The following is a 24,211-nucleotide window of genomic DNA, read 5'->3' as shown; positions in this document are numbered from 1 at the left end:
TGATCCTGCCCTACCAGGTCTCCCACACCCACCTCCCCACCAATTTGGATCGCTTGTTGTTCCCTTGTCCCTGTGTTTGTTATCCCCTCTTCTTCCCTTCCCCCCTCCCCGCCCTCTCCCATCATCTATCACATTCTTAAAGTGACACTGCCTTCCTCCCTTTGTGAGTTTATAGTAGAGAATATAATACTATCAGTATAGTTTGATACCTTGACCTTTGCTAGTGTGCTAACCTTACACTCGAACCATAAGTACATATGGAACACTGTTAAAACAACAGGTAACACCTTAGTATTAACACTTTGAATTCATAGACTCCCTCTGAGAAAGTGTCAAAGACATCAGAGAATCATCTCTCAGAATTGAGCCCTGCTATGTTGGATGAGTGTATCATGCTGTTTTTTAGTATGTAATACTTTGATGACAGTAAGTGTAGGAGTAAATAAAATTCTTCTTGGAGATGTTTAAATGTTTAAGCCAGTATCTAAGGATGAACAGGAAATTATCTAACTGAAGGCGATGAGTGATGGGTTTTAAGAGAATATTCTAAGCAGAAAGAAAAACACCAGGTGTCATAGTTATCCAATGCTAATAAAACAGAAATACCACAAGTGGGTGGCTCTCACAAACACATTTATTCTCTCACAGTTCTGGAGGCTGGAAGTTCAAATGTATAATGCTGGCTCTAAGGTAGCAATATTTTTTGACTCACCTTCAATAGATCCTTATAGATGTCTGAATCATGGTATTTTTCTCACAGAGATTAGTCAAATGATGTTTTTAGTTTATATAATCACCACTTTCATTCTCAACATCTAGTCATTATCAGAAAGATGCTCAGCATTTCAAGGTTTCAATTTATAGTTCTTGTATTTTCTTTAATAGCTAGAAGACTGTATACTATTATTTTATCTTTTACTTTTTTTTTTTTTTTCAGAAGAGGAGACTGGGGACTGTTGGACATTTGCCCAAGGTCATTCTCTGAGCTAGTGCTAATGCTGGAAAAGGAACCATCTTCCCAGCTTTTAAGGAAGAACCGAGAAACGCCTATTATTTGGATTCTGTATATTGCTCACATTTTGGAACTGGTAATAAGCACTACTTGTCAAGATACCTCTTAAAAATCAGAACACATAGTTTCAAAAGGACTCAAGATCTTGACAATAAGATTTCTTAAGTCTCTAGATTTGACATTTTATAATCACAAAAACATCACGTATAAGGCTGAAATGAAAACATTAAAAGTAATATTTTATCTTATTAACATTTCAGCAAAATAAATACAGTTTCATTTTCAGATTCAACTTTCCATTTGTGTATATATAATGATCGCTAGAGAATTTTGAATTGCTTTTTTGAAGTAGGCCCTCTGTTTTATATATTACCTATCATCATATATCCCAGTCTCTCTGTCACACACATTCTAAGAGTATGTCCAATACCTTACACTCTACAGCAGAATGGACAGAAGATACTTGGATTGCCAGTGACAATCTAATATTCTACTCTGTCCTACAGGCCCTCTATGAGTAAGATTAGACTTGATGGTACTGGGTTTGGTTTTTGGCTTTTTGATTCAGTGCCACTTCTTTTTCCTCTTTCACTAAAACAATCAACTGTGTCTCAGCGAATGATTAAAAAAAAAATCACAGTGGGCTATATCACAGACAAATATGAGGTTATCTGCTCCAATCAAAATTTACAGTCTTAGAAACTCAAAGGCACAGTTCTATTCTGTTCTACAGGATCACCGTGAGTTTGAATCAAATTGATGGAAGTGAGTTTTTGTTGTTTTTTACTGTCCATCCTTCCTTCTTTCCATCCACCAATATTCAGATGTCTGTAGTCTAAACTTCTCTTTCAATAATGATAAATATAAAGCAATATCCTGATTATCTTCAGAGCTCATATAATTTGATAAATACAAATATACTGAATGACTAATTGGTAGTGGCTAAAGGGCTGTGTGAAATCCAGGCTTTGTAGAAAAGAACCCATAACTGATTACTTTTGACCAAAGTAGATTTATGGAGTACTGTTGGTACTCTGGGTTAGCCAAAAGGCTGAGACCCAGAAGGTTGGTGGCTCAAACTCATCTTTCTCCATGGAAGAAAGAGGGAGTCTGCCTGTTTTCTTGGAGGGTTAGTCTCAGAAACTCTATATAAGATCACTGTGTTGGAATTGACCCAAGGGCAGTGAGTTTGAGCTTTTGAGCATGGATTTTGGAGTGTACAATGATAGTACACGTGCTCTAGTTATGCCATGCAGGTACTATGATTTCATAAAATGTCCTCTACTTTCCCTAGTTCTATTATTTCCTTTCTTCTATGTTGCAAATGCTTATTATGTATCTGCTTAAAATACACATAAACCCAATAGGATGCCATTTTATTACATCACGTTCATAAAGATAAAAATGCTCAACACTGGAGAGTTTGGGCCACAGGGTTACTAGAATTGACACAATCTTCTGAAAAGTGACTCAGCAAGAACCTACACCCCAGAATGAGTACAAGAACCTAGAACCATTTATACACTTTGACCCAGAAATCCACTTTTGGGAACTTATTTCGAAGACATAAAATTTCAAGTACTAAGAGTAAATGCTGAGATTAAACAGTGTGAGAAAAAAACCGAAAACTATAGCAAGATCATGTATCAAACAAGACTCTTTCCATCATAATGTTTTAAAAAAGGTGTACCACTTGGCTTTGGCAAACTGAGTCTTTGTAGTTCTTGCACCGCTGGGCTATCGTAACTGCTCTACTTTGAATTAAGTATTATTTTGTGGGAAACCACTACTTGCCTGGAATAACATCAAACAATGTAGTTTTGGGTGCTTACAGTATTTAGCAAAAATCAAAGCAAACAACTTTAGCACAATTTGGTCATTATACTCAGAGGCACACATTATAACTTTAATTGCTAGATGTTTTCTTATAAAAATCATAATAAAATATAACACTGTCTGGCAACTAGACAAATTCTTCAGTTTTCTCTTAATCTTAGATTGTTCTCCATGATTAGCAACTGAAGGATAACTAATTCCTGTAAGGCAGAGGCAATCATTCTGAAATCATGTTTATGCCATCAGCAGGGAACATATCAAGGTTGCTGCAGATTAGGAGATTCTAGAAAGGCTGGTTCGGTGTCTTTAAGCTACATTTTTTGCCAAACTACAACATTTCAGGGCATATGAAATTTATAAAGGCAGGAAATAAGTACTTAATTTTGATAATCATAAATATTTACATACAAGACAAACTGAAAGGAGGAAAACAGATATCCTAATATTAAAAAAATGATTTTTTCTCCTTCAAAACTAAACCAGAAGCTGGAATTTCCAGTGAAGGGAGAGTCAAGAAGCTGGTAAAACAATACCTTAACAACAATTATAAAACTACAAAAAAATAAAAAGATTGTCAAAAACAATGACTTCTTGGCTCAAACAAATAAATAGAGAAGTACTTATTAAGGAACACTGGCTAACCTTAGGATAAGATCAGTGGAGATCTGCAGCGCTTTGGCCTGAGGTCTCTCAATCACCCATACCTCAAGTTTAGTTGGTGTGAATGTTCTACCAGGTCAGGACTGGCTTTGTCAAATAGAGAGGCTAACCTGATTTGGAGCAAATAGTGAAAATTCCACGCAGAACCTTGTCCATAAAAGTAGCAAATTTGGTAGGAACCAAAGAGGGAAGGTTTGAAGCTTTGCTAGCTCAGGCTGCAGTGTTCGTTCACTGCAGGCTAGTTATACATTTACAAGAAAGGTTCTAAAACTGAGAGAGGCACCGAGGGGCTTAGAAAAGCCCTCCACACAGCCATCCTAAATAAGTATGCAGGGAGACCTACCAGAGCCTGAAGAAATAAAAAGTGAAGCAGATTTGAAAATTGCCTGAATTTTAAATGCAATTCCCAACCAGCACACAGGAGGCTAAGACAGAAAATATTGCTGTCATAGTTCCAATTCATACATGCCGGGTTTTTCCAAATAAAATAAGTTTAAACATATCTTTGTGATGACTAGGTAACTGTAGGCAAGTTTACTCCTTAGTCTCATTAGGATGAGATCCCACCCCTACTTACACCCCACCCCACCCCAAAAAAGGGGAATTGAAACAGGGCAGGGAGGTCATGATGACTGGTGTCTCTTTTATTATTTTCTTAAAGGACACAGGATATTCACAGAGGATTCTTAGGAAGAAGTTTTAAGGAAACTGCAAATTGCACTGGTGAGAAAAAGGTCTGCAAAGTTGTGCAGAGGAATTTTCTCCTATTGAGACAATGCCCCATCTGCTCATTCTTCAAGGGTAACTGGGGCTGTGGCCTATGAGAATTTCATTGGGAAACGTGAACGCTCTCCCCTCCTACAGCCCTGATCTTGTTCCTTCTGACTTCTAGTTCCCCAAAATGCAAAGAACATTTGAAAGAGACATTATTTAAAGATATAAAAAGTACTATTTTTATTGTGCTGAAAACAAGAGTGCAGAATTCTTTGGGGAAGGCTTTGGGAGTTGGAAGCATTACCTTCAGAAGTGTATAGACTTCCCCCAATAAAATGATTAAAAAAAAAATAAGTGTATAGACTTGATGGGGGCTATGTTGAGAATAAGTACCTTCATAATCTGACATTTTTATTTAGTAAAGGCTCCTATGATTTTTCTCTAAGTTCTTTACAAATTACCCCCATGCAGTCAGTGCAGAGAGTAGAAACCTTATTGGCTTGTGGTGTTTGAATACAACTTCCGATCTTTCCTTGTTTGGCCCCTAAATTCCACAGACATAGAGCAAATCCACAAACCCGACTTAGGAAGACCAACAACAACAAAAAGCAATTAACATGTTTTGAGTATGTGCACATGGCGGTGTAGACACTCAATTTTTGTCATTGCCCCTTTATTTCCTTTCTTTTTTCTAAAACTAGTGTTGTAGGGAGTTAGATTTCACAATTAAGTTCAGGTGAATTACTAAAAAATAGAAGTACTACTCCAATTGTCTTGGAGGAAAATCCCAATTGAGAGTGGTAATGACTTGGGCTGCTAACTGGCTGGTAGGCAGTTCAAACTCATCAGCCACTTCTGGGGAGAAAGATGAAGACTCCTGTCCCCGTGTAAAGTTTACAGCCTTGGAAACCCAAAGGGTCCATTCTACTCTGCCCTACAGGATCACAGAGTCAAAATTAATTCAGTGCCAGTCAGAGACTGTATATTTTATAGTTTTTAATAGCAGCAAAAATATAAAGCCATACAACCAAAAAAACAGCAAGAGTGACCTGAAGGAGATAAGAGACAAACTCTGAGAAGCTCAAATGTTGGCTTAAGCAGATAAAAACTTCAAAAACAGCTTGATAAATGTGGTATAATAATTTTTAAAATTATGTTTTAAAAGGTAAAATATGGTTATAGTGAATCAGCAAATGGGGACTCTCAATAAAGAAACAGATAAAAAAGAACCAAACAGAAATCCTACAGTTGATAATTTTCATTTATACCTATTTTGATAGAATTATAGGTATATAACTTTTTGTATTGGTCAACATTATACATTTTTTAAAGTGTGTTTAGTACTTGAGGTGTAGGATACTTATTAAGTCATTATCCTTTGTAAATTCTATATAACTTGAACAAAGGCAAAAACATGCCTGTCTTTTCAGACTGAACTCGTCAAAATGATGTTAATTTTAAAATTAAAGTACTTAAAACTAACAAAAGGCATTTCAACATTGTTTGAAGTCAAATGAACCCCAAGGAAGGAGCCCTGGTGGCACAGTGGGTGAAGCAGTGGGAATTACCCTCCAGACTGGAGGTTCAAATCCACCAGCCACCCCTCAGAAGAAAGATAAGGCTGTCTGCTCCTAGAAAGAGTTCCCACCTCTGAAACTTCAGGAGTTGTTCTCGTCCCGCGGGGCTGCTAGGGGAGGAATGGACTGGGCGGCAGTGGTGGGCACAGCCGCTCTTACGTCTATGAATCTAGAATGGTTTTCAGACAACTCATTTGTTTTTCATGGTTAGCTGTCAGCTTCTATCAAGACTGTTTCTAGAATTATTCAAATTTAGTATTTTCAAGAGGATAACAAAATATAATGTAGGAGGATAAACCCATTTCAATACTACTAAAATTAATTGAATACAATAATCATGGAGTTATAAAACAGCATTTGTGCCTATGTGCATTAAATATATTTTTAGCAGACAGATTTTAATTGATAACAGAATAGCAGCAACTATTTCTAATAATAATAATAATCTATTTTTTTACTTTCTTATGCTGCCTTAATTAGTAGAGAGTTCATTTAAATAAAACCTCATTTAGATTTGCTATTCTGATTCCTTGTATTAAAAAACCTGTTTTACCATTTCAAGAACTTTTATTTCTTATTTTCAATTATGATAATCTAAGCTGAAGAATCATTAGCTGCAGAAACCCCGTTTAAAATGTGTGCTAGCACCAGACCTGATGGGAAAACATTCCCAAGGGTCAGCAGGCGCAACCTCACATATTACCCCTGGGAATAGGCATACTGCCCGTAATGTCATGTAACGACATACTTTTTACATGAACATAGCTATCCAGAATACTGTTACTAACTTAACTGGGAAAAACATACTTACTCGGTAATGAATTCAGGGTTTGGAAAGCTGAGGTTGGGTAAATGACCTTCAAGCTTAGGCGACTCACGAGGTTTCAAGGCTGGAGTGGTCTTCGTGGCGAGCACAGCTCTCTTTGCATCTTTTTCGAGTGCTTTCCTCTTTCCACCATTTTGAAAATATTCCCTGCATACACTAAAAGGCAAAATGAAGTGTGTTTTCAGATGCTGGTTATGAATGTGAAATAAAATGCAACGGGAGATTTTCAAATGAAAGATTTCTATTTGAAATGGTCACAGGTTTGGAGGCACACTCAGTGTTCAGTTGCCATACCCCAAAGGATGGTAAAAGACTATGTTTAATAGAGAGAAAATACGTTTGAACATCTTCTTAACTAAAACTTAAGTTCCTTTGGCAGAGCTTAGATGTCTCTGCAGTAACGCATCTAGGACGGCGTTGCTGTGTTAGGAGGCCGTTCGGCCAGTCCTGACTGCACAGCACTCCACTCCAAACAGAACAAAACACTGCAGTCTTGTGCCCTCCACGCAAGTGTTGTGTTTGAGACCACTGTTACACCCTGCCTTTGTGAGGATCCCCTTCTTTTGTCACTGACCCTGTCCTGTACCAGACACGATGCACTTTGTCAGGGAAAGGTCTTTGCTGACAAGAGGTATGTAGGCCCAAGTTTAGCCATCCATGCTTCCAAGGAACATTCTGTTGTACTTCTTTCAAGACAAATGTGTTTTCTGGCAGTCATTTCTAGCCATTAATTTTGACTTATAACCGAAGGAGGAGTCTAAGGGCACTTTCTGGAATGGGGCTATAAAGAGAGGTGGAGGTACCCGAGTAAAACACTTAAGACCTATCAAACTGTACACCAGAATATGGGTGCTTTATTGTGTACATTATATCTCAATACAACTGATGAAAACGTAGCTTTTATCAACTTAGACCTAACAATGAAATGCTTTAATCATAGAACATTTCAGCTAAGACCCAACAAATGTGAGTGACACGTCTACATACCTTTCTATCAGGTAGAACCACGTAAAAGTTCCAATATGCAACACATCTTGAGCTGTAAGGATGAGTATTTTATTTGGTTCACCTTGATGTTTACCAAGAAACTCAGTAGCAAAATTTTTAAAATGCTAAACTTCCAAGTTCTCAAAGGATAATGATGGCCACCCCCACATACCCTCTAAAAAAAAACGATACAGATCCTACGGGAAGCAAATAAAAGCACTTACAGCTAAGGACCATGGCTTAACTAGGAACAGAGAATAAAATTTCATTTTATAGAATTCAGACACCACCTGGATTGACTCTGTAGTCTGTCCACAGCAGAGAGTCAGATGGTGACAGTATAAAAGAGAAATGAGTGCTGGCTCTCACAGGTGGCAGGTTTGGGGGGTGGGGGAGCTAACACAAAGTAGGGATTATCACCAGAAGAGCACAATGTTGATTGGAGAACTTCTAAATAGAAGGCAAGGGAATGGTGAATGAGCACATTAGCTACCGGGAGGTCAAAAGGAGCATGTTTTGAAAGTATATAGGAAATATTCATGAAAAATGTTAAATAATGAACAAGAAATATGTATTTAAGGAATGAAAGCATACATCACTGAAGAAAATTCATTAATTCATTATACTAATACACCTATGGAGAAAACTCATAGTTTCACCTTCACAGATGCTGCAAAGGCATTAACGAGATTCAACACCTTTCTTTTTTTTTTTTTCTCTTCTAATCATTTTATTAGGGGCTCATACAACTCTTATCACAATCCATACATACATCAATTGTGTAAAGCGCATTTGTACATTCATTGTCCTCATCATTCTCAAAACATTTCTTCTCCACTTAAGCCCCGGGCATTAGGTCCTCATTTTTCCCCTCCCTCCCCTCCCTCATGAGCCCTTGATAATTTATAAATTATTATTTTGTCATATCTTGCCTGGTCCGATGTCTCCCTTCACCCACTTTTCTGTTGTCTGTCCCCTAGGGAGGAGGTCACATATAGTTCCTTGTAATCGGTTCACTCTTTCCTACCCACTCTCCCTCTACCCTCCCAGTATCGCCACTCACACCACTGGTCCTGTAGGGATCATCTGCCCTGGACTCCCTGTATTTCCAGTTCCTATCTGTACCAGTGTACATGCTCTGGTCTAGCCAGACTTGCAAGGTAGAGTTCGTGTCATGATAGTGGGGGCGGGGAGGAAGCATTTAGGAACTAGAGGAAAGTTGTATTTTTCATCATGGCTACATCGCACCCTGACTGGCTCATCTCCTCCCCGAGACCCCTCTCCAAGGGGATCTCCAGTAGCCTACTCATGGGCTTTGGGTCTCCAAAGCCCCCATCATTCACTATGGTAAGATTTTTTGTTCTGATGATGCCTTATACCTGATCCCTTCGACACCTCGTGATTGAATAGGCTGGTCAACACCCTTCTTAATAAGAAAACTCAATGAGCTAGAAATTGGTGACTACTTCAGTATTAAAAACACACATATAAAGAAACCTTCCAAACTCATCGAGTCAATGCGGGTTTCCAAGACTGTAACTCTTTAAGGGAGTAAAAAGCCTCCTTGTTCTCCAGCACAACAGCCATCAGTTAAAAGCCCAACAATTTACAGTATATATTACATGTATTATCATTGAATGTAGAAGGCACAACTATGTGGAATATGTTTGAAAGTAGATTAAGACTCCACAAGCTAGCCTAGCGAAAGCGAGACAAAGGGGAAGAGAGCTTAAAAGGTATTCTTGCTTGCAAATATTCCTAGTCTTGTATGTTAATAAGATTAATTATAAAATATACAAGCATCACTTAGGTATAATAGTTTAAGGAGTACAATAGGAAGAGAAAAATTAATACATAACACTCACATAGCATACAACATCATTCAATATAATATGACCTTCATCCTCCAAAGTTTTGCCAAATGATTATCTGTCAAAGATGGAGCTTTCTACTACTATAAAGATGTATCGTCTCAGAAATCCATGGGGGCAGTTTTGCTTTGTCCTGTAGGTTTACTATGAGTCAGAATCAACTCAATGGTAGTGACATGGGAGTGAGTTTTTGAGTCAGGCCAGAAGAGCCTAGTGGTGTATCAGGTAAGCATTAACAGCTAACCACAAGTAAGCAGTTCAAAACTACCAGTGACGATTCTCCGCCTTGAAAACCACATACTGGCTTGATGCGAGCTGGAATGGACTTGATGGCAGCAGGTTCGGTCTGGTTTAAGTTGGCTAGCCCAGACAGGGGCAGAATCCCACTGACTTGCTTGGGTAGGTACTTGATGGAAATTGGAATAGCAGGGCTCCTTGGTCTTCAGTCATACCTGGCCCTTCCGAGGGCTCTAGAACCACCATGCAGGCTTTTCTAATCTGCAACAAGGTGTATACATCACCAACGTAGTTCCTCCTGCAAGGCTTCAGTCCCAACAGCAAAGTGATGAACTGATCTGCTGCCAAAGAGGATTTTGTGACAATTTCCTTTTTTTTTTTTTTCCAATTAAAACCTTATCATCTGGGTATAATGTTACCCTGGCTCTTTTGCTAATACGCTACAGTGCATAAATTTCCTTTTAGTTGTTTTCAGAAACCAACAGCCCCACTCAGAAGATGACCTGCACAAACCCATGCTAAAATAACTAATTTAGGTCCCCACATCCTTGCAGACTTTCAGCCAAAAGAATCAACCTATTAAACTCCAGTAAAAGTTTCAGGTTTCCAGGAACAGGTAATCCCAAACCCTTCCTGCACACCTGTACAGTGAATTAAAAATGGCACGGTTCTTTAAATTGATGTGTGGATGAGTTAGGAGCCCTGGTGTCATAGTGGTTCCAAGTTGGCCTACGATCCACAAGGTCAGCTGTTTGATACCACCAGCAACTCCGAGGGAGAAAGACTGGACTTTCTACTCCTGTGAATAGTTATAGGCTCAGAAACCCAGAGGGTTGCTATGGGTCAGTATTGACTCCATAGCAGGGAGTTTGGACTCCCAAGAGGATCCAAATTCACCGAAACTCTTGGAAGACTCTTGGACCCAAAAGAGGCCTGCCATCTACTTTTCTGGCCTGAGTAGTAGAATGTTGGCCCAATTGTCTCCGGGTGGTAGCTGTCACCTGTGAGTTAATCTCACAATCCTAATTAGTTAACCTATTGTGCTCCCCCCAAACAAACCAAGAACCCAAATTCACACAGATATGGAGCCAGCGAGTAAGCCCTAATTCTGTATTTCCCTTGCTAGAGCAAAAGGAAGGCCGCTGGTTAATGGTGGGAAGGCTGGGTAAATACCAGGCCTTTCTGTTAGATAAGCTGCCTGTCACCCTGAAAGCCTCTTCAGCTTTTTGATACCGTTTCAATCAAGATCCACCTGACATCAGCAATGCTATCCCTTGTTCCAAATCCTCTTTGGTGTCTGACCTGAACCCCTGGCAGCTCTCTGTCAATGTACTTTTGCAACCGTTGTTGATCTTCACCAAAGTTTTACTTGCAAATGATATCAAGGATATTGTTCTATAATTTGGGCATTCAGTTAGGTCACCTTTCTTTGGAATGGGTACAAATAGGGACCTCTTCCAGTCAGTTGGTCAAGTAGCTATCTTCCAAATTTAGACAAAAGAGTGCTTCTAGTGCTTCATCAGCTTGTTGAAATGTTTCAATTGGGATTCCATCAATTCCTGGAGTCTTGTTTTTGGCTGATTCAGCCCAGCTTCAACTTCTTCCTTAGCACCATTGGTTCTTGTTACCTAAATGGTGGAATGTCGATTTGTTCTTTTTGGTACAGTGACTCTGTGTATTCTTTCCATCTTCTTTTTTTTAAAGTTTTACTGATACTTCATCCTCCAACTTCTTTAAGTCTTTTGCCCATAGAATCTCTCAAAATTGCAACCCACGGCTTACATTTTTTTTCTTGAATTCTTTCAGTTTAAGACATGCCTAGTGTGTTCTTCCTTTTTGGTTTTCTCATTCTAGGTCTTTACACACTTCGTTACAATATTTGGCTTTGTCTTCTCCAGCCGCTCTTATAAAACTTGAATTCAGCTCCTTGATTCCTTCATTTTTTCCATTTGCTTTAGCTACTCTATGATGAACACCACCTTTCCAAGTGTCTTCTGATATTAACTTTGATCTTTTCTTTCTCTCCTGTCTTTTTAATGACCTTGTGCTTTCTTTGTGAATGATGTTCTTGATGTCCTCCCAAATTTCACCGTGTTTTCTGTCATTAGTGTTCAATGGGCCAAATCTGTTCTTGAGATGTTCTCAAAATTCAGGTGGTATAGATTGAAGGTCACATTTTGGCCGTCATGGGCCTGTTTTAATTTTCTTCAACTTGAACTTACATATGAGCAATTGATAGTCTGTTCCACAGTTAGTCTTGGCCTGGTCTTAACTGCTGATACTGAACTTCTCCAGCATCTCTTCCCACAGATGTAGTGAATTTGACTTCTGTGTATTTCAAGTGTGTATGAAATGTGCACTGTCCATGAGTATAGTCTCGCCTTTTGTGTTGTTGAAAACAAGGTATTTGCTATGAACAAGTAGCTGGTCTTGCAAAATTCTATCATGCTACCTTCAGTTTCATTTCTATTTTCAAGTCTGTATTTTTAAACTATTGTTTCTTTTCTATTTCCAATTTTACATTCCATTCACCAATAATTACCATTGCATCTTGACTGCACATTTGATCGATTTCCAACTGAAATCATTGGTAGAATTCTTCAATTTCTTCATCACTAGGTTTTGTGGTTGAGGCATACATTTGAGTAGTTGTATTGATTGGATTTCCTTAAAGGCAGATGGCTATAACCCTATCAGAGGCAGTATTATATTTCATGATTGATGTTGAGTAGTCCTTTTTTGACAATGAATGCCAGGTTATTACTCTCAATTGTGTTATTCCTGACATAGTAAACCATATGATTTTCTGATTCAAAATGGCCAATACCACCGGTCCATGTAAGGTCACTAATGATCTTTGTGAATTAACAGTTCATTTTGGATGACCTCCAATCTTCCTAGATTCATAATTTACACATTCCAAATTCATATCATTAGCAAAATTTTCAGCTGTTTCTCCTTACCTTGAGTACTGCCACATCAGCAAATGAAGATCCAGAAGGCACCAATCCCGCAAACTTTACTCAACCCACAACACCACGGTCAAGTGCCCACTGACCTGAGGGGCCAATCCTCCAGCACTATCTCAGACAATGTTCTGCTTTCTATTCATTAGGCCTTTAGTATCTGACATTTTGAAGCTATACACAAGGTTTTCAGTGCCTACCTCCTTCGAAGAAGGGAGCTGAATCTTTCTTTTTTGTCTGTTCTTAGACTGGAACCTCTGCTGAAATCTGTTCACTCTGGGTGACCATGCTGGTATTTGAAGTACCAGTGACATATCTTCCAGCATCACAGCAACACACAAGCCACCACAGTACAACAAACTGATAGACAAGTGGTAGCATAATACAGTAGTGTCTTCCTTATGCAAAACAAAACCCAAAGACTGGGCTCATGACCCCACGAGTGGAAGTACAGACCTGAGGGATAGATGTTAAGTGAAGACTAACAAGAAGACTTCACAGTAATGCCTTGACCCTTGAAGGGCTCAAGTACTTGTTGGTTTTGTAGACACTTCTACTGGATGGGTACAAGCTTTCCCTTTCAGGACTCAAGAGGCAACTGAGGCCACCAAAGCCCTGGTCCAGAAACTCGTCCCAAGATTTGATCTGCCTTCCTCAATTCATAGTAACAGTGGAGGAGCCTCTATTGCAGTGGTTTTCAACCTTCCTAATGCCATGACCCTTTAATACAGGTCCTCATGTTGTGGTGACCCTCAACCATAACATTATTTTCCTTGCTATTTCCTAACTGTCATTTTGCTACTGTTATGAATCATAATGTAAATATCTGATATGCAGAATGTATTTTCATTGTTACAAATTGAATATAATTAAAGCATAGTGATTAATCACAAAAGCAGCATGTAATTCATCAGCCTACATATAGGCTTTGGGTTCCCAATCTGCACTCCCCCTCCTTCACAATATGATTTTTTGTTCTTTGATGCCTGATCCCTGATCCCTTCGACACCTCGTGATCATACAGGCTGGTGTGCTTCTTCCATGTGAGCTTTGTTGCTTCTGAGCTAGATGGCCGCTTGTTTATCTTTAAAGACCCCAGATGCTCTATCTTTTAATAGCTGGGCACCATGAGCTTTCTTCACCACCTTTACTTATGTACACATTTGCCTTCAGTGATCGTATCAGGAAGGTGAGCATCGTAGGGCGAAAGCAAATGGTTTGAGAGTGATGATGGCAACAAATGTACAAATGTGCCTGACACAACGGACGGATGTATGGATTGTGATAAGAGTTGTACGAGCCCCAGTAAAGTGATTTTTTAAAATATGTAATTACATATTGTGAAATATTTATTTCTAATGACAAATAAATGAAACTTTGTCTTGAAGCATGGTATAGCATGGCTAACAATCTTCATGCCGGGTACTCATATGTGGGCATATCTGCATGAGGGTGGACCCACCTGGAGATGGATAGAGGAGCGGTGTCTTGGTTCCTAAGACCATCTTCCAATGGTTTTCCAATGGTCTTGGGTGACCCCTGTGAAAGGGTCGTTCAACCCCCAAAAGAGGTTACAACTCACAGATTGAGAACCACTGTCCTATTGCATTTTATCACTCAACAAATATCAGTAATTTTAGGTATTAGATGGAAATTATGTATGCTCTGAAGGCCCCAATCTGTGGGTAAGATGAAATATACCCCAAAGACAACTTTGTCCATCCTTATCAAGAGACCACCTTCCTTGGATTAAATCACTATCTGTTAACTTGTTGAAGAGTAAAGCTTGTCCCTAGAAAACCAAATAACCAAATTCACTGCTATTGAGTTTATGCTGATTTAGACCAACCCTATAGGACAGGATAGAAGTGCCCTGTAAATTTCTGAGACCATAGTTCTTTATAGGAGTAGAGGGCCCTTTCTTTCTCCCTCAGGGAGGCTGGTGGTTTTCAAATTGCTGACTTTGCAGTTAGCATCCCAACTTGTAATAACTATGCTACCAGGGCTCCTTCAGTCCCTAGAAGGTGGTGTCAATTAAGCCCCCTAACAAATGCTAAATGGGAGCCCTTTCCTAAAAGAAGCCCAGAGTAGGTGTATCCAATGACACCCAGGCAATCCATTACCTTTCCACTTCTAAATAACTCTCCCAAACCCTGTCTGCTGTGAATCAGTATTCTTCTAGCCATTTATACTTCTTTATAAATACTTCCTTACATAAATCATATAGCTCTAGGAAACAGGCACTTATTGAGGTCTGGGAAGACGTGCTATGAACTCAACTATATCTGAAGTGCACTGGTCTGTAAGGTTTACTCTTGGTGACCCATTATCTGTCGGGCTCACCAGAGTCACACCTTACATTCATCACATTGAAATTGAAAACTATCCCCAGCACTATGACTTGCCACAGAGGCCATCCAACCACAACCAGCTGCTGACTGCGCACTCTGCATGAAAATGAACATCCTGAAGACAACCACTATGGATGCGGCCAAAGATGACCATCCTTTCCTGGTTTTATTATTACTTATATTTTGAAGGCCTAGCACTCTAAATTTAATATCCAAGCTCATTTCTCAGTTGTTGCCAGCTACCTGTGCCTGCTTACTTTTGTAACCCCTCTGCTGACCAAAATGAAGAAGCCATGGAGGCTGCCCAGTGATTCCTCAGACATGCCCCTTAATTTTGCCCCTGTTCAGCAGGAAGTAGACAGAAAATTTGGCTCCTCTCATCTTGTGATTGAGGAATTATTACACCTCAAGAATAGGCTATTTTACCCTATTCTTTGCTAATTAATTGCAGTACATTAATTTCCCCTGAGTTGTTTTTCAGAGACTAGGTGCTGTACTCAGGAAATAACCAGTCTAAGCCAAACTGTACTAGTTTGGGGCCCCACATATGTACAGAATCTTTCAGCCATGGAACCAACTTACCTAATGCCCAAGCAAAACTGTTTTCTCAAAGTAGAAAAACTCAACACTTCCTGTATGCCTGTGCAATGAGTTAAAAAAACTGCCAGGCCCTTTAAATCAAAATGTACATAAATTCAGCCAATCCCTACTCTACTACACCCCATTTCATTAAGATGTGATGCTTATTCATGTTTTTCTGGCTCCTTTTTCAACACTTCGCAATAAAGCTACTTTCTCTTTCTCAAAGCCTGCTGTCTAGAGATTGGATATCTGTGTGTACTGGGAAGAGACCCTTTTGGTTTGCCTATGTAATCAGCCACTTGGTTCTGAATCCTTTGGTCACTATTATGGCTTTATGCTGATACTCTCCTTCAAATAATCTGTCTTTATCTTAAGACTTAATAATATAAAGGTCTCTATAAAATGACAGGTACCCCCCCCCCACCCAAATGGAAAAAAGCTCCACTGGGCAGAGCTTTTGCAGTACGCATTTTTCCCAGTAGGCAAGCATCGAGCAAGTTGCTCTGAGTTAGTGCATCCAGTGGCATTATCTGGGAAGGTTCTCTCTGGTCACAGTAAGTTTTCTTGTAAAACCAGTTTCTCATGAACTCTTTTTTTTTTTTTTGGTGATGGCCTATTTAAGAGAACAGAGTGCGGCCATGAAATTTTTGTTTCCTGTCTGGAAAAAATATTGCAGAAACTGTTGTGATGTTGAACACAGCTTACAAGGACAGCGCTATGTGAAAACCTCAAGTGTACGAGTGGTTTTCTCATTTCAAAAGAGGCGAAATATCGATTGATGACAAATCTCATTCTGGACATCCACCAATGTCCACCAAATTCCTGAAAGGACAAAAATGTTGACTTGTAGGGCATTTGGAGTTTGTTCCACCAGGTCAAACTGTTAGTCAAACTTTCGATTTAGAGGTTCTGAAAAGATTGTATGGCAGTGTGCAACAAAAACACCTGATTTGTGGCAGACAGGGACTGGTTTTGCCACCACGACAATGCACCTGCTCATGCAGCCATCTCAGTGCTCCAGTTTTTGGCAAAAAACAGCATGCCTCTCTTGCCCCACACACCTTACTCACCTGGCCTCGCTTCATGTTCTTTTTGTTTCCTCGAATGAAGAGGGCCATGAAAGGATAGAAATTTGTTGATTTAGAAGAAAGAAGTAAAGAAAAAACAAGGGAGGTGCTGTCAGCCATCCAAACAGATGAGGTTGAAAAATGGTTCCAAAAATGGAATTTCAGATTTGACAAATGTATTAACTGTAATGGAGAGTACTTTGAAGGTGATAGGTTGTTTTGTAAAAAATAAAAATAAAAATTGACATACTTTGAAATAAAAAATCCCCATTTTGGGGGGGTACCCCTTCGTATATTGGATTGTTAATAGCAAGGACAACAGTTCAAAATCACTAGCAATCTGAAGAAAGATAAGGCTTTCTATTCCTTAGTCTGAGAAACTCATAGGGAAAGTTCTACCCTGTCCACAGCATTGCTGTAAGTCAGAACCAGCTCAGTGGCAGTGACTTTTGAGTTTATAAAATATATTTGAACTTGGAGTCTTCCCTCAAGCCTCTTACAACCTATAAATTGCCATTGGCCAATAGAACATTAAAGAATGTCCAAATGGATCCAAATGTGCAGGGAAACTTGATATAATACAAAAATGTCACATTAAAGTCACAGAAGAAAAGGTGTAATTTTTCATAAAGGATGTGAGGGCCAACAGGAAATTATTTGGAGGTAAAGGTTAGATTGCTATTTCACAACAAATTCCAAATAGGTTAAATATGTAAATGTAAAACATGAAATCTTGTAAGTACTAGAATATGAGTGAATTTTAAAAAGAAATACCTACAGTGTAAGAATCAGAGCAGCTTTCCTCTGACATTCAAAATCTAGAAGCAGTAAAGAGTGTAGATTGATGTATGTGACTACGTGAAACCTTTTTGTGGAGTGCTGGTGATCACTGGGTAAATGCAGGGCTGCTAACCAAAAAGCAGTTCAAACTCACCAGCTGCACCATGGGCAAAAGAGGTGGTAGTCCTGCTTTGATAAAGACCTAAAAACCACTGTCATTAAGTTGGCAGCCTCAGTGGCATAATGGTTATAAGTTGGGCTGCTAACCAGAAGGTTCAAAACCACCAGCCTCTCCGAGAGAGAAAGATGGAGCTTTCTACTCCCTTAAAGAGGTACCGTCTCAGACATTCACAGGAGCAGTTCTATCTGTTCTGCAAGTTCACTACGAGTCAGACTCACTGAGTGGTGGTAAGTTTCTTTTGGTTTGGTCATTGAGTTGATTCCAACTCACAGCAACCAAATATGATAGAGTCGAATTGCTCCTTAGAATTTCCAAGTCTGTAAATTTTAATTGGAGGCAATCACCTCTTCTTTCAAACTTTTTTCTCAAAAATGTTTTACATTTATATTGGAGCAGCTGGTGGGTTTAAACTGGCAGCCTTGCCGTTTGCAGTCTAACATGTAATTCACTGCATCACCAGGTTTCCTTCCAGCTTTGGAAACCCTGTGAGTTTCCAAATAAAATCCATAGGGCTCTACTCTGTCTTATAGGTTCATTATGAATGAGAATCAACTTGGCAACTGGGTTTACCCAAACACTTTTCTGTATTCCTGAAGTAACCTTTAAACCCTGGAATTCCCAGAGTGACTGAAATGTCATATTATCTATGAGCTCCCAACCTGCTTGATACCCAAAACCCCCCAACAAACTCACTGTTGACAAGTCGATTCCAACTCAAAACGATGGGGTATGCTAAGGAGGTGATTCTTGTATGAAGGCTGGAAGAAGGCTAGAGGTGAGTTCAACCACGTGGGTAATGACTGAACCAATCATGCCAACATATCAGAACCAAAAGATAAAAATTCTGGAAATGGAATCTCTGCGTTTTCTGGTTGGTAAAAGAAATAGGTGGCTAGAGGAAATGGCATGGGGGCAATATCTGACCTCTTCTGGTTATAAAAAGAGAAAGAGATGCTAACTCCACATCAGCCTAAGGATAATTGCTATGAGGCAGGGGCCAGGCATACCTCCACCTTTCAACTTCCTGTACCCTATTCGGACATCAATTATCCTTCCCACGGCACTCTACTTCTCTTATGGGCTTGATAATCCATGAAATGGCCACACATAACTCTCATGATTATAGGGGCTTACTAAGGAAGTCAACAGGTCAGCACAAGTCAGAATTAGAAAACATTAAAGATACAGTCCCTTTGGGGCCTCTATTTAAGCCTTCCCTCAACACAAAAACACTTTGTTCTAGTAACCTGGCATTCTGTGATGCTCACCTTCCTGGCATGATCGCCGAAGACAAAATAGGAGCATAAACAAATGTAGTGAAGAAAGCAGATGATGCCCAGCTATTAAAAGACATAGCACTTGGGGTCTTAAACAAGTGTCCAGATAGCAGAGAAGCAACAAAGTCCACATGGAAGAAGCACACCAGCTTGTGTGATCACAAGGTGTCGATGGGATCAGATATCAGAAGATAAAAAACAAATAACTATATTCATGTGAAGGAGAGGGGTCACAGGGGTGACCCAAAGCCCATCTGTAGACAACCAGGCATCCACTCACAGAAGGGTCACATGGAAGGGATGAGTTAGCCAGAGTGCAGTAAAACACCGACAAAACACAATATTCCTCTGGTTCTTTAATGATTCCTTTCCCCCACTATCATGACCCAAGTTTTATCTCACAAATCCTGCTAGACCATGGAATGTACATCAATACAAGTAAGAGCTATCAACACACAGAAGCCTGGACAGATAAACCCTTCAGAAACAGTAGTGGAAATACTGATACCATGAGGGCATGGGGGTGGAAGGGGATAGCAATGGGAGATGTATAACACCTGCCCCTCCCCCCTAGTCTAGGGGGACGAATAAGAGAAATGTGGGTGAAGGGATACAGCGGATGGTGTAAGATATGAAAAATATATATATAAAATTTAATTTATCAAGGGTTCACGAGGGTGGGGGAGAGAGTGGGGAAAAAGAGGAGCTGATAATAAGGGCTCAAGTAGAAAGATAATGTTTTGAAAATGACAATGGCAACAAATGTGTAATTTTTCTTGATAGAACTGATGTATGGATTGTTATATCTGTAAAAACACCTAATAAATGATTTAAAAATAATAAAATAACAATACAGTCCTTTGTCCACAGCAACATCTCTTGTCAGCCACATTGGTAGCCACATTTCTCTCTGGGCCTCAGCTTCTCAGTCACATGGCATCTTGGCTTCTACTCGACTTGGGCCAGGATGACAAAGTTCCTTTAAGGCTAATAAATGCCGAAAGGGCACTCCACTCTGCAAACCAGCTTCTTGCCTAAAGGCACTCAACCTTTACTCTTTCAGCGGGTCCGCAAGTCCTCCACGCCGTGGTCTTGGTGCTGTCACCTCTGCTGCCTCTTGCACTTTCCCGAGGGATCTCAGATAAACTCTGTTGGGGTCTCTGCATTCTTGATTCTCTTGTTTCTGAAATGGCTTTCTTAGACCCAGAGGAATGGCAAAACTGACTACCCACTGTTTGGAGTCTTCTACACCTTATTTGAATGCTCCTTCCCAGTTTTTGGTAGGCTTTGAGCAGAACAGGGAGTAGACGAGCCACACAGGTAATTTCACTGCATGGCGGTGCTCAAGAAGACATGTCCTTACTTTAAGCAACGGAAACAATGGCCTGGGGACCAGATTGAGGAACCTGCTCCCCATATCTTGTCCTAAGCATCTTTTCATTTGTATCCTTTCTGGCATAATAAAACTGTAATCATAACTTCTTTGAATTGTTCTAGTGAACCCTATGGAGAAGTGAGAGCCAACGAGCAGAAATAACTATGTCATGTGGCCCCCAAGCTTGCAGCTAGCTTCTGAAGTCTTAGGCAGATTTTGTCATCTGAAAGACAGCCCTTCAATTTGTGAATCTGACCTAGCTCTGGTGGTAAAGTCCACAGAATCACATACTCCACTTGCTGACTTGGTATTAGAACAGAGTGAATCAGAGAAGAATCAGATTCACTTTGCTTCTTCATGATGAAAAAATGTCACAAGCAAAATCAAAGATAAAGGGTATACATGAATAAATTATACAGAGAGACCTTAAGAAAATATTACAGAAAAAGAGGTCAGTGTGAAAAATTTGTCAAAAACCTAAGCACATAACTTCAGAAAAGAGACAATGAATTAAAAAAAGTGCTCAACCTCATTAAAAAAATTGTAATCTAAACCTATACAAAGATGCAAATTTCTATATATCAGATTGACAAAAATGCAGCAGTTGGGTAACATGCTCTGTTGGTAAACTGTAAACTGTAAACAGGCATTCTTATTTTTTTTGCTGGTGGAATTGCAAAATAACGTAAACCCTATGGAGGACAATTTGGTAATATCTAACAAAATCATACATTTAGTGTTTTACCCTGCAATTCCACTTCTAGAAGTCTACACAAAGATAAACTTACAATAATACAAAAGGAACATATACAGATTATTCATTATAAAGTCATTTATGACAGAATTTTATAAATTACTTCTGAAAGTGAGGAAATTATATACCAAATGGAGTGGGCCACTAGGACATATTTTTAAGTAGATATACAGAGCATGTAAAATGCTATCATCTATAAACACAGGAAGAATAGATATATATACACACAGTGATACATTTACATGTGAATTTGCTGATTTCTGCAAAAAGAAGCACTAGTAAGATAAACAAAAAATAATGAAATAAATAAAATTTATTAACTTTAAGGTAAGGGGTAAATGAAGAAAATGGAAGGAAACTTTGAGTATACCTTTTCAAAAGTTAACTTTTATATCATGCAAATGTTTTATATTCCTCAAATTAAAGGATGAGAAGCAGTCTAAAAAACAGAAAACAAAGGGAAAACATTTGAACTGCAAACTAGTAACAATTAAACACAAAATAACTGTTTTGTGTACCTTTTGAATATGAATTTGACTTTTGATGGGATATATTCTAAAAACAAAAGAACTGCAAAGCCATCTTTAACTTCATTCACTTATTTTATCCTAGAAGCAGTAGCAGTCGTATAATTTTGAAAATTTCTCCTTGAATTGTGGTTTGAAAACAACTATATTACTGTTATTCAGAACTAAGTTCTTCTGTGATAGAGGTGAAGTGGGGCAGATTCTTTTTTTCAAGAAAGTACAAAATATGCTCTTCCAAAAACAAATACAAGTAAACTCTCACCGCCATCATGTCCATTCTAATAGGAACCAACCCTTTAGGACAGACTAGAACTGCTCCGGGCGTCTCTGAGAATATAAATCCAAATCCTTACAGGAAAAGAGGCCTCGTCTTTCTCCCATGTGGCAGCTGGTGGTTTTGACCTTGCAGTTAGCATCATGTCACTTCCTTGTATACCCTTCTCTGAACACTGTTTTAAGTGGCTTTATTTTTCATTGCTATATTTATTTTTGAGAGAAAGATGGGACTTTCTACTCCCATAGAGAATTACAGTCTCAGAAACACATGGGTAGTAAGAACCTTTAAGATCTCTATGAGTTGGCATTGGCTCGATGGCAGTGAGTTTAGTTCTTGTTTTTCGATTATTTTGTGTATTTTGACACATCTCTTACTTATTATGTACTCAACGTATGCATGAGTGCTTGCCCCTCACTCCTGCTGGCATGGCCCTTTTACTTCCTCTGAGTAAGAGTTGAGTCTGTTCACTGTGGTACTCCAGGCTAGAAGGGTGCCTGATACTTTGTAGATAATTATTGAACAAGTTATTGAACAAATAAAGAAGGAAATAACTATAAACACATACTTTGCATTATTTCTTGAAATAATGAAAAATGCATTATTTTAAAATGAGGTTAAAATAGTAATTTTGAAAAATAAAAAAATTAAAAGAGGAACCAGGGATTATTGTAAACGTATTTTCCACACCGAAAGATAAAGCTTCATTTTCTGATAATTATTCTCTAAGTAAGTCAAAATACACATTCACTTTTGTAATTTTATCATCTTGAGAAAATTGCAGTAATTTTGTTTCCTGATGCTTTCAACATTACAGTCTTTGAGAAAATAAACAATGTCTAAAGTCAGTAGAAAGCCAAATCCAAGGGTACAATACCCAAAACACACACCAAAACATCAGAATTAAATATTTTTCAGATATTCCCAAATTTTATATTACAAAACAATAATTGCTTTTTACTTAAATCAACTTGTGGATAATTATCAAAAGAAATTTCTATAACTTATTCATTCATCAATTAACTATTACACATTTAATATTTTCTTTCTATTTCATTTAAGTAATTTGAATGCATTTAAAGTAAAATATTTTTTATAGCTCAAACAGAAAATTTAAAGTTAAGTCAAAGGAAAATAGTTTGATTTTTTAAAAAGATGAATGTGATAGGCCTAAGGAAAGTGAGACAATTGAGAAAAGTTGATTAAAAGATACTATTCTTTTATGAATATTTCTGGTTTTGTTGCAAAACCAAATTATACAATACACAAACATCAACTAGATTTAAGAGTTTAAGGAGTACATTAAAAAAAATAGCAGTTCATAACAACACACAACTCACCTACAACACCATTCAATACGACCTTCACCTTCACAAGTTTTTGCCCAATGGTTATCTGCCAGATTTTTCATTGCAACAGCATATTCACAAAGCGTTTCCTCATCTTCACAGTGTTCTCTCCAGATCTTATCAAAATCTCCCACTACAAACAAAGAAAAAAGTAAAATAAGCAACCTTTACTTTAAAACATGTTCAAGCTCTTACAAGTTTCAGCATAATCTAAAATTCTTTACGAGAATATATATTATGACATTAAAATAAATTCTGAATTCTTATTGGTTCATATTTTATAACTACCTTCATGTAGTCTTAATTATTATGATTAAGTAATCAATAGCAACTCCTGGTGACCCACTGGTTAAAGCATTTGGCTTCTAACCAAAAGGACTGCAGTTCGAGAGCATCAGAGACTCAAAGCAGCCAGCTACTTCTGGGGAGAAAGATGTGGTAGCCTGCTCCCACAGAGATTTTGTTTTAGAACACTGATAGGGCAATTTTACTTTGTCCTAGAGCTGCAATTATCAACCTGTGGGTCATGACCCCTTTCGGGGTTGATCGACCCTTTCACAGGGGTCGCCCAATTCATAACAGTAACAAAATTACAGATATGAAGTAGTAACGAAAATAATTTTATGGTTGGGGTCACAACGTGAGGAACTTTATTAAAGGTTCGCAGCACTAAGAAGGTTGAGAACCACTGTCCTAGAAGATGATTATAAATTGTCTCAACAACAGTGGCTGGGGTTTTGGAATAATCAAATACAGGGAATTAATAAACTGAGCTTGTGCTCTGGCTTTACAGTTTAATAACAATGGGATACCGAAAGAGGTTTACCTATTTTCTTATAAAAACACATTGTATTAGCACTTTCAAAATCATGGTCTTTGATATGGTAACAGGAGTGAGTTAAACAAAAGTTTTATGGTAAATATGTGGGGGACAGTTGGATGTGCCAACTACCTTTATACAAATTTCTTCTCTATAAGATTTATTTTACAGTCTATAGAAGGTATAAT

At 38.6% G+C, this 24,211-nt stretch overlaps 1 protein-coding gene across 1 annotated transcript in view; it reads right to left on the bottom strand.

Annotated features, from left to right (window-relative positions):
- BMT2 (base methyltransferase of 25S rRNA 2 homolog) overlaps positions 1-24,211 on the bottom strand; it is a 58,298-nt gene that overhangs the window by 16,997 nt on the left and 17,090 nt on the right. Inside the window, exons 3-4 of the mRNA XM_045288940.1 lie at positions 23,195-23,336; positions 6,611-6,781 (exon numbers count right to left, since the gene is read on the bottom strand). Coding sequence (XP_045144875.1) covers positions 6,611-6,781; positions 23,195-23,336 — 313 coding nt within the window. The remainder of the gene's footprint in view (positions 1-6,610; positions 6,782-23,194; positions 23,337-24,211) is intronic.

The sequence above is a fragment of the Echinops telfairi genome, unplaced genomic scaffold, assembly GCF_000313985.2.
Source record: "Echinops telfairi isolate 266 unplaced genomic scaffold, ASM31398v2 ScPeMD7_23;HRSCAF=83, whole genome shotgun sequence".
NCBI lineage: Eukaryota > Metazoa > Chordata > Mammalia > Afrosoricida > Tenrecidae > Echinops > Echinops telfairi.
Note: the sequence above shows the minus strand (reverse complement) of the source record. Positions and strands in the feature narration are given on the sequence as shown.